This window comes from Entelurus aequoreus, linkage group LG04 (assembly GCF_033978785.1).
Source record: "Entelurus aequoreus isolate RoL-2023_Sb linkage group LG04, RoL_Eaeq_v1.1, whole genome shotgun sequence".
Lineage (NCBI taxonomy): Eukaryota > Metazoa > Chordata > Actinopteri > Syngnathiformes > Syngnathidae > Entelurus > Entelurus aequoreus.
In genome coordinates, this window is record NC_084734.1 from 70,497,210 (window position 1) to 70,512,894 (window position 15,685).

Below are 15,685 nucleotides of genomic sequence, written 5' to 3' on the forward strand. Positions count from 1 at the left end.
ACTCCACGAAACGTAACATAGACAGTCGTAAATTATAGAACTATTTTGAAAAAGGCAGACTTTTCTCATTTTGGGGTTAAAAAAATAAATCTCAGGGAGCCTCAACAATGAGGCAGAAGAGCCACATGCGGCTATGTTATGAGGATAAATACAAGACATAATCTGACATTATCATAGTAATGCAAACAAAGTTGCATGTGAAGTGAAGTGAAGTGAAGGGCAGGGCCAGGTTAAGGAATGCAGACCAGGCATCCCTCAGGTATGGAAACAAAATATTTGTTGGAAGTGGTTCAAACCTGACATCTTATCCCTCGAACTGGTGCGACTGGTATTTTAGAATGAGGAAACACTCTTCAACGTCTCTGTATAAGAGGACAGGTTATGGCAGTTGGTACAAATGGTTTTGAAAGGTTAAAAATATCCGCTTGCCGATGAACCATTGTTGGGTTACCTGATATGTTTTGTGCAAAGGAAGAGTGGTGACGGAGGGAAGCGAGGAAGGCTTTAGCCTTGTCCTAAAGAAATGATGGGAGGAGTTAGTCCTCAGTCAGAGACATGCCATGTGGGACAGCCCCGTGTGTGGTGTTTAAAGGCAAATACACTCAGACGTCTACACATTCTGATTCTCTGCTATTTCTCCTGTGAGTTTTCGGCGACGTAAAGGAGTGATGGTAGCCGTCAGGAACATCCTGCTGAAGCACACATGTTGTGTCAGCCACAGAGCAATGGACTGAGAGTGGACCAAGAGAGAGGTGAGAGTTGTTTTTTTAAACCTGTTTTCAACATCTTGCTGACCCTTGTACTTGCCATAAACTGGAGGAGCCGCCACACAGGAAGTAGATTTCAAGTACACCAGTAAGACATGTTCTGAAAACTGTTTTATAATGAACATGTTTAAAGTCAGATAGTAGAAGACGCTACAATTCAGCTGTGTTTGTTTGCAGTACAAATGTGGGACTCTCTCTGCAGGGAACTCGGTCCAAGACACAAAGGCATGCAAGGGAGCTAACAGGGGGTGAGTCTAAAATTAAAGACCCGTTCTCTCATATTACTAAACCACATATTTGAAATGTACAAACCCACATCAGACACAAAACACACCTTGCTGCAAACTGTTCATTTGAACACAGCCAGAGACAGCATGTGTTTCTTGTTAGGTTGCTTTCATGGAGGATATTAGGTTAACTCACTCATGGTATGCAGACACTTTTAAAGCTTTACACGCTGTTTCTGTGACTGAACTCTTTCAGTGACATGACACTTTATTGACACTGTCCATAATGTGCTGCCGCACACAGGAGGAAGAGTTTTGATGCCCCAGCTGTCAGGAATGTGCAGCTCGAGCCATAGTTGTTCTATATAGAGGATATGGTGACTTTTCTACATCACAAGTCCCATTTTGGCCTTTGTTACATGTGTTTGGTTTGTGTGCGCTGTTGCCCACCAGTGTCCCATGTCTAGCTTCTGGTCACTCACAAAACAAGCATGTGACCTTGTCTGATTTGAGCAATGCTTTTTATTAGATTAGATATAATTGGTTACACTGGGAGGAACAGGCAAAATAGCATCCATAACATAACAACTCCAACTTGTTTACAGCTTTCATTCTCACAAGATGCACACATTCAGTCAATCAAAGTTTATTCATATAGCCCTTAATCACAAGTGTCTCAAAGGGCTGCACAAGCCACAATGACATCCTCGGCTCAGATCCCACATCAGGGCAAGACAAAACTCAACCCAATGGGAACTACGAGAAACCTTGGAGGGGACTGCAGACATGGGGACCCCCGCTCTGGGCGACCGGTGCAATTGATGTCGAGTGGATCTAGTTAATAATGTGAGAGTCCAGTCCATAGTAGGACCAGCAGGGAATCATCTTGAATGGAGACAAGTTAGCAGCGCAGAGACGTCCCCAACTGATGCACAGATGAGTGGTTCACCCCGGGTCCCGACTTTGAACAGCTAGCGCTCATCTGTGGTCACCTGATAACCTCTCCACGCAGGAGAGGGGGGCAGAGCAAAAAGAGATGGCAGATCAACTGGTCTAAAAGGGGGGCCTATTTAAAGGCTAGAGTATACAAATGAGTTTTAAGATGGGATTTCAATGCTTCTACTGAGGTAGCATCTCTAACTGTTACCGGGAGGGCATTCCAGAGTGCTGGAGCCCAAATAGAAAACGCTCTATAGCCCGCAGACTTTTTTTGGGCTCTGGGAATCACTAATAAGCCGGAGTTCTTAGAAAGCAGATTTCTTGCCGGGACATATGGTACAATACAATCAGCAAGATAGGATGGAGCTAGACCGTTTAGTATGAGTCATGAGTGTTCAGCCCTCAGAAAGCAAAGATGACATTACTGCAGGTTTCAGCCTCTTTGACCATAAAGGACAAAGGAGGGGGAAAACTTGTGTTTCTGTGATCAGTAATTAAAGGCCATACAATCCTAGAGGCTAAAGCAGGGGTCTCAAACTCAATTTACTGGAGGTTGACTTGTGGTGAAACTAGGCCACAGGAGGTATTCACTTTAGAATCACGTTTTAACCACGTGATTAATTGAGTTTGAGTTTATTGAAAACTTGTCAAAATTGATAACTACTTCTATCAGAAGCTATGGTAGACTGTAAGACATTATTATAAATGTAAAATGTAATTGAATTTGTAATTTAATTTCATATTTTGACACTGTTGCGTTCCCCGGGAAATGGTCAGAGACAATTCCGCTTGCTTATAGGAAGTTGCTCTTTGTGTTAACCAATGTGTGTTTGTTTGGTTGTATTTTTTGTCTTTGCACCGTTATCTTAATTACAGTTCATTCTAGTAGGATTTAAGATAATATAATTACACTAATCTTTGAGTTTAAGTAGAGGGCCATGAAATATGGGACCGAGAGCTGCCCCAGTTGTCAATCTGTTGTTTGACAACCCTGGCCTAAAGAATGGTCAGGGATCTCAAGAGTCAGATACTTTTTTGGGATGTTTTAAGAATGAGTCACAGTCAAATTTAAAATGGTCGGGGTTAAAGTATGTGAGGATGAAGGTAATACTACACAGATATAGTTTAATATTACCGGATTAACCCTAGCAGGACTATGGTCTATTTAAAAAAAAAGTTAACAGTCATGGAGCTTCTTATAGCAATATTTACAAAAACAAGTCAATATAGTCTCAAAATGCCGCATACAGAAAAATTAAGCAGCATCGATCCATCATTATCTACCACTTGTCCCTTTTGGGGTCGTGGGGTTGGGGACTGAAGCCTATTCCATCTGCACTAGGGCGGAAGGCAGGGTACACACCGGACAAGTCGCCACTTCATCACAGGGCCAACAAAAACCAACAGACAAGCATTCACACTCACACACTGAGGCCCAGCATTCTCTATGTATTTTTAAATTTTGTAAAAAGGCAAATAATATTGTTCTACATAACATATATTTAAAGTCAAATCTTTTTATTATTTTGTTATTATGAGTATTTTCAAAACCTTTTTATCTTTACATTTACCGATGTTTTGTTTAATGTGTTCAATGGTGTGCAGCACACCAATAAAAAAAATACAAAAAACAAACAAACAAAAAACAAAAAAACGAGCTGTGGGCCACAAATGGCTGCACTTTGTAACACCCCTGATCCAAATTACCGCATTTGTCGGACTATAAAGCCCACTTAAAATCCTTTAATTTTCTCAAAAATCGACAATGCGCCTTATAACCCGGTGCGCCTAATGTACGGAATAATTCTGGTTGTGCTTACTGACCTCAAAGCAATTTTTTTGGTACATGGTGTAATAATAAGTGTGACCCATAAGAGATACGTGTAGACTGCAATATGACGCCAGTAAACAACACCGACACTTTAACTGTTCCATTGAAAATAAAGAACATTACACACGGCACTCAAAACTCTGTCAAAATGTTTTAGTATGACTTTGAAGCCGCACCGCTGGATGGATTGTCGGCCCATTTCCAGCGTTGTTGCACTAGTGAGCCACGGATGAAAAGATGCTGCCTGAATAGACCCGCTCATCGGCAGTGCGCTTTATAATCCGGTGCGCCCTATGGTCCAGAAAATATGGTAAAGAAAAACCATTTAAGAGATCAATTGTATTTTGCCATAATTATACTGGCTTCATTTATTTTGTCTGTAAAACAACATAGTCATAAAATCAGAATTTTTTTAAAATTTTCTTTCCGGTGTATTAAAATTATTTTTCTTTGTTTTATCAATCGATAATACACAACATTATATCAATATGAAGTTATTGATAATTGTTGAGATCGATAGGTCGTTAGTTGAAACCCATACTCATACCAAAGACTATAACAATGGGACCCATTACCTCCCTGCTTGGCACTCAGCATCAAGGGTTGGAATTGGGGAATAAATCACCAAAAATGATTCCTAATATGATGTTTATTTATTACTCCATACTACTTTTTAACTATTTAAAAAAAAAAAAAAAGGATCCTGATTAAAAAAAAAAAGTTTTTTTATAAGGCAGTGGTCCCCAAACTTTTTTGCATCACGGACCGGTTTAATGTAGGCATTATTTTCAGGGACCGGCTTTCCACTCGTGCCAGATAAATACAGCAAAAATAAGTGCATGAAAAATACAACTCACTATAACGTTGAATTAGTGGGAGCCCTGGACGTGTTTCTTTTCAATGAAATGCAGATGGAAATCAGCCTTTGGCTACAATCTGTCACATTTATATTGTATATGTTCATTAATGTGCATTGTATCATATCACAAAGTTATAACAAATATTACAAATGGCAACAAGGAGTTTTATTGTACATCTACAGTATAAACAAGCTTATTTATTGGTGTGTCTAGTGGGAAAGTTAAGTCGGAGAAAAGGCAGTCGTTTACAAATTATTTAATGTTTCCCTGCGGCCTGGTAGCAAATGCGCCACGGACCGGTACCGGTCCCCGGACCGGTGGTTCGGGACCACTTTTATAAGGCATATTTTCATTGAAAATGCATTTTTTAACAGTGTGTTTTAAAAACATAAATCCATTAATAAAAATGACTTCTGGGTGTATTATATTGATCAACTGATTCAGAATTGGATGTTTATTTGGCACTCAGCATCAAGGGTTGGAATTGGGGGTTAAATCACCAAAATGATTTCCGAGCGCGGCCACCGCTGCTGCTCACTGCTCTCCTCACCTCCCAGGTTGTGGAACAAGGGGATGGGTCAAATGTAGAGGGTAATTTCACGACACCTAGTGTGTGTGTGTGACTATCAGTGGTACTTTAAAGGCGTACTGAAATGCGATTTTCTTATTTAAACGGGGATAGCAGGTCCATTCTATGTGTCATACTTGATCATTTCACGATATTGCCATATTTTTGCTGAAAGGATTTAGTAGAGAACATCGACGATAAAGTTTGCAACTTTTGGTCGCTGATAAAAAAGCCTTGCCTGTACCGGAAGTAGCAGACGATATGCGCGTAACGTCACCGGTTGTGGAGCTCCTCACATCTGCACATTGTTTAGTGAAGTGAAGTGAATTACATTTATATAGCGCTTTTTCTCAAGTGACTCAAAGCGCTTTACATAGTGAAACCCAATATCTAAGTTACATTCAAACCAGTGTGGGTGGCACTGGGAGCAGGTGGGTAAAGTGTCTTGCCCAAGGACACAACGGCAGTGACTAGGATGGCGGAAGCGGGGATCGAACCTGCAACCCTCAAGTTGCTGGCACGGCCGCTCTACCAACCGAGCTATACCGCCCCCCAATCATGGCCACCAGCAGCGAGAGCGATTCGGACCGAGAAAGCGACGATTTCCCCATTAATTTGAGCGAGGATGAAAGATTTGTGGATGAGGAAAGTGAGAGTGAAGGACATGCCACAAATTAATCCCGCATAACAAACACCTCCACCCTCCCGTCCATATAACCCGCCAATACAACTCAAACACCCGCACAACACACTCAATCCCACAGCCCAAAGTACCGTTCACCTCCCCAAAGTTCATACAGCACATATATTTCCCCAAAGTCCCCAAAGTTACGTACGTGACATGCACATAGCGGCACGCACGTACGGGCAAGCGATCAAATGTTTGGAAGCCGCAGCTGCGTACTCACGGTACCGCGTATCCAACTCAAAGTCCTCCTGGTAAGAGTCTCTGTTGTCCCAGTTCTCCACAGGCCAATGGTAAAGCTTGACTGTCATCTTTCGGGAATGTAAACAATGAAACACCGGCTACGTGTTTGTGTTGCTGCAGCCGGCCGCTAATACACCGCTTCCCACCTACAGCTTTCTTCTTTGCTGTCTCCATTGTTCATTGAACAAATTGCAAAAGATTCACCAACACAGATGTCCAGAATACTGTGGAATTTTGCGATGAAAATAGACGACTTAATAGCTGGCCACCATGGTGTCCCAAAATGTCCTCTACAATCCTTGACGTCACGCGCAAACGTCATCATACCGAGACGTTTTCAGCAGGATATTTCGCGGGAAATTTAAAATTGCACTTTAGTAATCTAACCCGGCCGTATTGGCATGTGTTGCAATGTTAAGATTTCATCATTGATATATAAACTATCAGACTGCGTGGTCGGTAGTAGTGGGTTTCAGTAGGCCTTTAAACTATGTAAATCAATTGAATTAATTTCCACATCATCGTTACACTTCTTTATCTGCTTCTCCTGGCGTGGTGCAGCGTGACGCTGTCCTCGTGCTGATGTCATGTCGTACCGTACCTTTGTTCCTCATCACAGCAGAGGGCAGAGAGATTTGAGATAAGTGATGTACTCTATAGCAGGCAGCTCTCCCCCTTCTTTTCCTGTCCCTTCATGGCATTGCCTCACTGCAGGTCAGCAATTATCACACACAGTGTTTATTGTGACACACATTCTGCGCATATTTTGCCAGTCGGCCCCCCCACACAAGCATGCGTGCACACACAACAAGACAGGGGGGGGAATCTCTGTCAAGGCCTTCCCCCTACACACTCATACCAACTGGAAAGTGCTGTGTGCACTCATACATTGACTGGGCAGGAGAGAGAGAGAGAGAGAGAGAGAGAGAGAGAGAGAGAGAGAGAGAGAGAGAGAGAGAGAGAGAGAGAGAGAGAGAGAGAGAGAGAGAGAGGCTAGTGGGTGGAGATGGATGGAGACAGAAAGAGACGGTGGGACTGCGGAGTGAAAGCCAGACCGGAGGAGATGCAGCTTGTAAAGAAGGGACACTCAACATTGACTGGTGAGAGGAGAGAAAGAACGAGTGAGCGGGATAAGTGCAGACATAGGAAAGGGAAGCGGGCCTGTCCAACACAGGGAGGAAGAGTGTGAGTTGTTGTTCCAGGGGCAGAAGGGAACTGATGGGATGGCACTGATCCCCGGGAGCTGCAGCTTCCTGGGCCAAATGGCGTCTTGTTGCTGCAGACCGCTGCTCAACTCCTCCTGCTGTGGACCCCTCATCAAATTCTGCCTCTCCTCCTTCACAGGTCGGTCCCCGAGCCGCCCGCCCCGTGCTGCCTCAGCACTGTCATGACTAGTAGTGGAGCGTAGCTCAATGTGCATCATGGGTAACACACTAAGTCAAGAAGGTAACACTGTGTGTTTCCGTGTTGTAGAAAGCATGTGGGTGTTGCAAGCCTGACCCCGGCGCTCCTGTCTTTTGTGTCCGAGGGTGGAAGAGAATGGGCGCTTGTCCTCTCTGACATCATGTCATGTTGCATTGTTTGGCCAAGTTGTGCGCTCTATTGTTCCGTTTTGAACGCTTGGCAGGATGCATTAGCACTGACACAGCGTTGAGAAAGAAGCAAAGTGCAGTGGGTTACCGTGTTTTGTTGTGTCTAAAAAAAAAACGTGTGCACGCTCAGGACTGAGGTGCTTTTGGAGGATTATCTGACATCACCTTGTGTGTGCGTGTGTGTGTGTGTGTCTTTGCCAAGCCCGTGTGTGCACAGTGCCATCCTAAGACCCTTTACTAACTTTGTGTATTTGGACTCCCCTGCCCGTCTGTCCCCTGGCTAGGTAGCAACATGGTGCGTTTATATCAAAACTTTGAAGAATGTGATTCCTCCAGCACTGATTTGTTCCCCTTCACAGACATCTCTCCTGCTGAGCTGGATGCCCTGTGGAGGGAGCCATCATACACTCTCGGGGGGACCAATGACCACTTCTCAGGAAATGACATCATGACTGAAGGTGCAGAACTGATTGCATGTTGCATATGCCCTAATCCATTTAAAAATATATATGTGATGTGTTGCACTTCTTCCCTTCCCTGTGGTACAAACTTTAGCGTCCACCTCACTTTCAGACAAGATAATACTGTACATGCATCACTCCAGCACAGACAGATGTTTCCTACTTCTTAGGGTCCTTTTTTTACAATGGAACCTTTGAAATGGAACTTGCTGAATTCCGTGATACTAATTAACATTACTTTAAGTCAAGGGTCCCCAAACCTTTTGACTCGGGGGCCGCCCTGGGTTATATATATATATACACACATGTATATATGTATATGTGTATATATATATATATATAGAGTATATATATATATGTGTGTGTGTATATATATATATATATATATATATATATATATATATATATATATATATATATATGTGTGTGTATATGTACATATACAGTATAAATATATATATATAAATATATATATATATATATATATATATATATATACATATATATATACATATATATATATATATATATATATATATATATATATATATATATATATATATATATATATATATATATATATATATATATATATATATATATATATAGTATATGTGTATATACATATGTTAAAGTTAAAGTACCAATGATTGTCACACACACACTAGGTGTGGCGAAATTATTCTCTGCATTTGACCCATCACCCTTTTTCACCCCCTGGGAGGTGAGGGGAGCAGTGAGCAGCAGCGGTGGCCACGCCCGGGAATAATTTTTGGTGATTGAACCCCCAATTCCAACCCTTGATCCTGAGTGCCAAGCAGGGAGGTAATGGGTCTCATTTTTATAGTCTTTGGTATGACTTATATATGTATATATATATATACACTACCGTTCAAAAGTTTGGGGTCACCCAAACAATTTTGTGGAATAGCCTTCATTTCCAAGAACAAGAATAGACTGTCGAGTTTCAGATGAAAGTTCTATTTTTCTGGCCATTTTGAACCTTCAATTGACCCCACAAATGTGATGCTCCAGAAACTCAATCTGCTCAAAGGAAGGTCAGTTTTGTAGCTTCTGTAACGAGCTAAACTGTTTTCAGATGTGTGAACATGATCGCACAAGGGTTTTCTAATCATCAATTAGCCTTCTGAGCCAATGAGCAAACACATTGTACCATTAGAACACTGGAGTGATAGTTTCTGGAAATGGGCCTCTATACACCTATGTAGATATTGCACCAAAAACCAGACTTTTGCAGCTAGAATAGTCATTTACCACATTAACAATGTATAGAGTGTATTTCTTTAAAGTTAAGACTAGTTTAAAGTTATCTTTATTGAAAAGTACAGTGCTTTTCCTTCAAAAATGACATTTCAATGTGACCCCAAACTTTTGAACGGTAGTATATATATATATCTATATATATATTCCTTGCGCACTAATTGACTGAAAGAACGCGCATTTTGTCGATGATGTCACGTTATCGATGGTAAAATGCCTTTTCAGACAATATGATTTGCCTGAGCGGCTAGGAGATGGCGAGAGTAACAAGCGGTAGAAAATGGATTAGATAAGATATATTTAGAAAAAGAAAAAAAAAAGTTTTTTTTCTTGTTTTTAAACTTGGGACTTCCTGCGGGCCGTAGTCTGGGGACCCCTGTTTTAAGTAATTTTATAGGTAATTATGTTAATTAATAACCATTGCACAAAAAAAACTAAATAATACAAATCCTTTGATGATAACAAATGAGCAGACCCTCCGGGCAAATTCAATACATCCAAACAAAATATGCGCTGCCTTGCAACTTCCCCGCACATTGTGACAAATCACTCTAATTTTTGCCAATGGAATTTGTCTCAGAGCAAAAGGTCAAACTAACACGTCAACTACAGAACCATTCAAATGCCATCATTGTTTACTTTGACAGAGATGTCTCTAATCTTCTCTCATCTACCTACAAAAATCATCGCTCCAACGGTTCCCCTATGTTCTCAACAAAAGCAGGATTGACTACACACCGTGTGTATTTGCAGATCGAAGGTTTCTTGATGTAGATTGTGGTGTGATGAGTTATTTGGTACATTAATGCATTGGTGGGTCAAAAGGTAGATTTAGTATTCCATACGGTAGTGGATGGGGAGCCAGTGCAGTTTCCGGAGAATAGGGGTAATGTGTTCATACTTGTGGACCCTCATCATAATCCTGGCAGGACTGTTGTGGATGTGTTGACGTTTTTGAAGGCTCCTTTGAGGGATCCCGAATAGGAGTGCATTGCAGTAATCGAGCCTGGTGGAGACAAAGGGGTCTGGACCAGCTTTTTCAGCATCAATGAGGGAGATAGAGGGGCAGAGTATAGGAATATTCCTGAGGTGAAGAAATGCAATTTTGCAGAGGTGATGGACATGGGTATGAAATGACAGATGGGGGTCAAATTCGACTCCCTGATTTGTAACAGAGGGGGAGCGGTTAATGGAGTGGCCAGAAAAAGTGATGCAGTTTAAAGGGGAGAAGCGGAGTTGGTGAGCAGTACCAATTTGGATGGCTTCTGTTTTTTGTTTAGTTGGAGAAAGTTGGAAATCCACACCTCTATCTCCTCCAGACAGGAGATGAGCGCTGATGGGGATGCTGGGTCCAATCTCACATAGAGCTGTGTCTCATCAGCAGAGCAGTTGAATGAGACTCAATGCATTCTGATGATGTGACCCAGGGGGAGCATGTAGATATCAAAGAGGGTCGGACCAAGGACGGACCCTTGTGGGGGCCCCACAGGTGATGGTATGGGGCTGTGATTTAGCGTCCCCCGGGGCCTGCACATACTCAGCCCTATCTGTGAGATAGGAGTCGAACCAATCCAGAGCTGTGCCAGAAAATCCAACAATGTGCTGGAGACAATGAACAGGAGTATTATGGTCAATTGTGTCTAAGGTAGCATTAAGGTCCAGATGGTAATTGGTGACTTTGACCAGGGCTGTTTGTACTATGCATGAGGCCCGTAAACCCGATTGGAATTTTTAACAGACACTGAACTTGGAACACCCCCTTTTAGAACCTCGATGTACAAACTTCACAAGATGTAGTTTCTCTTTAAAAATATCCTTCTTGAAAATGGCCTTGCAAATATATGTGTTGTCTTGTCTAATCATAAAAGATGCAGACGAGGCGTGCTGGCTGACTTCTTAAAGTTTACTCCACACCGGCATGTCTACATTTAACAACCTAAACGGGGCTGCTGCGCATGCTCTCCACTACTGTGGCATGCTGGGTAATGGAGTTCTTATGTTACCTGGCTCATACATCACTGATCTGCCTTAGGCCATCTAGAAGGCTTTACTGACAACAACTTGTGATCTGATTGGCTATGGCAACTGTCTATTACTGTATGTCCCCGTTCAATTACAGTGCACAGACGCCAGCTGAAGGCTCTAGGCCAGGGGTGTCCAAAGTGCGGCCCAGGGGCCATTTGCAACTAATTGTTTACCGGCCCGCCACACATTCTGGAAATACTATTGTAAAAATAAAAAAGAACATTAAAAAAAGTGGAATGAGGTGAAATCTAACGAGAAAAAGTTGCAATGTTGACACAAAAGCGGCCATGCAGGCTGTTTTTTTTTTCTTTTGTCTTTCTTCATGTTTCTTTTTTTGCCATTGCTCAAAAAAAAAAATAATGACAAAAAATCCATGTTATAATGAATTATTTTCAGGGCTCCAATTACTTCAAATATTTCACTTTAAAATGTTTTATGTGGTAAATATTGCATATATTGTGTAGTAGCTATATAAAACATCAAAGTATTCTTTGACAAAAGCGCATAAAACAAACAAAATAATAGTTCCAGCATAAAATCGACAGATATATCTGAAGTTGATCTCGTAACTTAAGTGTTGAAAGTAAAAGAAAAACCTAATAAAAATGTATCACTTTATGAGTGGGGCACCTTTTGGATCCCAAATATATTTAGTGATTTTTTATTTATCTTTTTACTGTGATTACTCAAAAATATGAAATAATTAAAATCAATGGTGTCCTGCATTATTGATCTTTTTAGGGCTCTTATTACTAAATACTGCATATTTCAGTTTTACTATAAAAAAAACTAAGTTGTTTTTGACAGAAAAGCCATAAAACATTTTTTTTAATTTGTATTACTTTATATCAACTCGAAGTTGATATAGAGATTTACTGTAAGCGTTAAATAATTAAAAAAAATAAATAATCTGACTTATTTTTAACATTTTAATGACTGAGACCCTTTAAGGTAAAGTAAATAAAAAATGCATATATTTTGTTATGGTTTGAAAATGAAAAATATCAAAATGGCCCCCACATGCTCTAATTTTTCCGTTTGCGGCCCTGGGTGGAAAAAGTTTGGACACCCCTGCTCTAGGCAGTCTACAAATGTAGCTTACCACCACCAGGTGTGAATGAATGATGGGTTCCCACTTCTCTGTGAGCGCTTTGAGTATCTAATAATAGAAAAGCATGATATAAAATCGAATCCATTATTATTATTATTATTATTATTATTTGGTACAGCATGGCAATATAAGCTAGCTGAATTCTGATTGGATAAAAACTCTATAAACTAAAAACAACAGCGCTGGAAGGAGCATAATATGACATGAATACTTTTAGATATTTAGGGAAAGTAAATAAAAAGATACTTTTATCTTTAATTATGATCATGATTTCTGGTTATGTTAGGCCAGCAGAGAAGGCCTTGCTGGCCCTGACGGCACACCACTGCTAAATACAAATACATTATTTAATGTGACCACCGGTTACAAAGTCACCGTTACAAAGAACCTTTACACTTCTATTTAAAACATTTATAAAATCCCCACCTGATACAACGTTATTGAAAAAAAGCACTTTAACATTTCTAATTCGAGCTTTGCACGGTTGTGAAAAAGTTGCATTCGTAAAAAAAATTCAGCAAAATCCTAAAGGGACTGATACAGGAAAGTGGAGAGGCTTAATAAAGGCTAGGACTTCACATTCACACAATTCAACATTCCAGAATATCATAAAAGTATAAAAAAACCAATAATCGTCATTATTGACGTGTTGCGGACATGGATAAACGTATCTTCACAAAACGGAATGCAGCTTACCTTGCATTCTACATTCGGTTCTTCTTCTTTGATCATAGATGTGAAGTTATTGTCCCGTTGTGATTGTGGGTTAGTGTCATCATGTGTCATCTATTGACACTTCCAGGAAAACCTTTGTGTTGTAATCGCAGCATACTTTGAACAGCACCCTTGATAACTTCCTTGATAGCATTGTTTCCACACCTTCATCTTTATCAGACAAAAGTCCTAAATGAAGTTTGTGGCGCCTGGGGTGTGTCCAGGGTTGTGATGGGGGCAGGGTCTGGTTGGTGTCAATAGGTTGTGTTCCCCTGACTTCACGTCCGGCTCATTTATTATACAAGGCTTGAAGTGGTGGGCCAGTGTCTGTTGACAAAGCGGTCTGGGCAGCATTTTGCCATTCTCAAAGAAAAATGAGGTATCCTTGCGTTGTTTTAAGCTGTTGGAACCGTTCAAATCCCGAAAAGGATACAAGTTTTTTCAGAGTTCCTCGAGAGGTGATCAAGAAGGGTGAAAGATGTCAACATTTTAGGCAAGACAATGAGATAAGTGGCATGCGCTACAGTCCCGAGGGAGCAACGTCGAGAAACACACAAGTTTGCAGTGATCACTTTGTTGAAGGTTTGTTTGATATACCTTTAACGTTTAGTAATTCCCATTTAAGTACAAAACCCAAAACCAGTGAAGTTGGCACGCTGTGTAAATCGTAAATAAAAACAGAATACAATGATTTGCAAATCCTTTTCAACTTATATTCAATTGAATAGACTGCAAAGAGAAGACATTTTATGTTCGAACTGAGAAGCTTATTTTTTTTTTTGCAAATAATCATTAACTTAGAATTTCATGGCAGCAACACAATGCAAAAAAGTTGGCACAGCGGCATTTTTACCATTGTGTTACATGGCCTTTCCTTTTAGCAACACTCAGTAAACGTTTGGGAACTGAGGAGACCATACTTGCCAACCGTGAGACCTCCAAATTCGGGAGTTATGGGGGGGGCATGGGTGGGGTCGTGGGGTGGGTGGGTGGGTTGGGTTGGGGGCGGGGGGGTTGGGGTAAAGTGGGGAGGAGTATATTTATAGCTAGGATTCACTGAAATTGAAGTATATACTCTTAGTATATATATATATATATATATATATATATATATATATATATATATATATATATATATATATATATATATATATCAGACCTGGGCATTGTGCGGCCCGCGGGCCGCATCCGGCCCTTTGTACGTCCCTGTCCGGCCCGCGTGAGGCCAATTATAAATTACAAAATAAATTTTAAAAAGCATCTATTTCGAGTGTGCAATACAACGGTGCTGCTTTTGTTTTGAAAAGCGTTATTTGTATTACTTCCGTGTGGACGTATGCTCGTGCGCGCAGCGGCAATCTCAAATTACAAAATAAATTTAAAAAAACATCTTTGTCGTGCGTGCAATACAACTGTGCTGCTTTTATTTTGAAAAGTGTTATTGTGCGTATGTCCTGTGAGGGAAGGCGCACAGCGACTAAAAAGAGAAAAGTTGATGACGAATGGCGTGTTGACGAATGGCGTGTTTTCAACAAGACAAGTAAAGGTAAAGCTGTGTGCTTATTTGTGGTACACACGTTGCTGTGTTTAAAGAATATAGTGTAACGACCTGCTGAAGTAGATGTTGTCTTCTTGAGTTGCGTAAATGAGGAGTGAGGAGACGTGCGTGTGGAAGGAACGAGATATGTTGAGCTGTGTTAGTATAGCTTGCTCAATAAAAGTTTAAAAAGAGCGTCAGACTTGATGTGCACTTCTTCTGGACACTACAATTGGTGTCAGAAGTAAAACTTTGCGCATACTGCACTGTTTGTGTGCTACGTCATCGGGAGGTACGTGCCACGTGAGGAGCTCGCCGCAAAGAGAGAGAGAGAGAGAGAGAGAGAGAGAGAGAGAGAGAGAGAGTGAGAGTGTTTACAGGTGCAGCCACGCTGCTTGCCACGGGGGGAATTCCGCCCTCAATGAAGACTCCCAGGTTTGATGGCAAGGCGAACTGGGAGGCATTTCATCCCACTTCTGACATCAATTGTAGCGTCCAGAAGAAGTGCACACCAAGTCTGATGCACTTTTTAAACTTTTATTGAGCATGCTATACTAACACAGCTCAACTTATCTCGTTCTTTCCAAAAGGAAAACCAATCCTCACTCCTCATTTCCGCAACAGCAACGCTTCCTCCTTCTTCGCCAATCACCTTACAGGCGTGCTACGTTCACAATGTTTTCTTATCTGGTTAAATAAAGGTTTTACAACAAAGAGGATGCAGGATAAAGTGACAGAAATTGAAATTTTTGTATTGTAATATACATCAGGAAGTGTTGTGTAAGAAAGTGTTAAAAATAAAACCATCAAAAGCCATCTGCTTTTGTATAAAGATAAGTTAGGT

The 15,685-nt window shown here is 40.9% G+C and overlaps 1 protein-coding gene across 5 annotated transcripts in view; it reads left to right on the forward strand.

Moving 5' to 3' along the window:
• Positions 1-570: 570 nt before the first annotated feature.
• LOC133648982 (SH3 domain and tetratricopeptide repeat-containing protein 2-like) overlaps positions 571-15,685 on the forward strand; it is a 49,855-nt gene continuing 34,740 nt past the window's right edge. Inside the window, exons 1-4 of one of the 5 annotated variants that reach the window (XM_062045611.1) lie at positions 571-752; positions 945-1,015; positions 7,465-7,566; positions 8,072-8,170. In XM_062045611.1, coding sequence (XP_061901595.1) covers positions 7,533-7,566; positions 8,072-8,170 — 133 coding nt within the window. In that variant the 5' untranslated portion in view covers positions 571-752; positions 945-1,015; positions 7,465-7,532. Of the gene's footprint in view, positions 753-944; positions 1,016-7,071; positions 7,567-8,071; positions 8,171-14,508; positions 14,851-15,685 lie in introns of those variants that run through there. The other 4 variants (XM_062045612.1, XM_062045614.1, XM_062045610.1 and 1 more) reach the window with 4 other exon arrangements.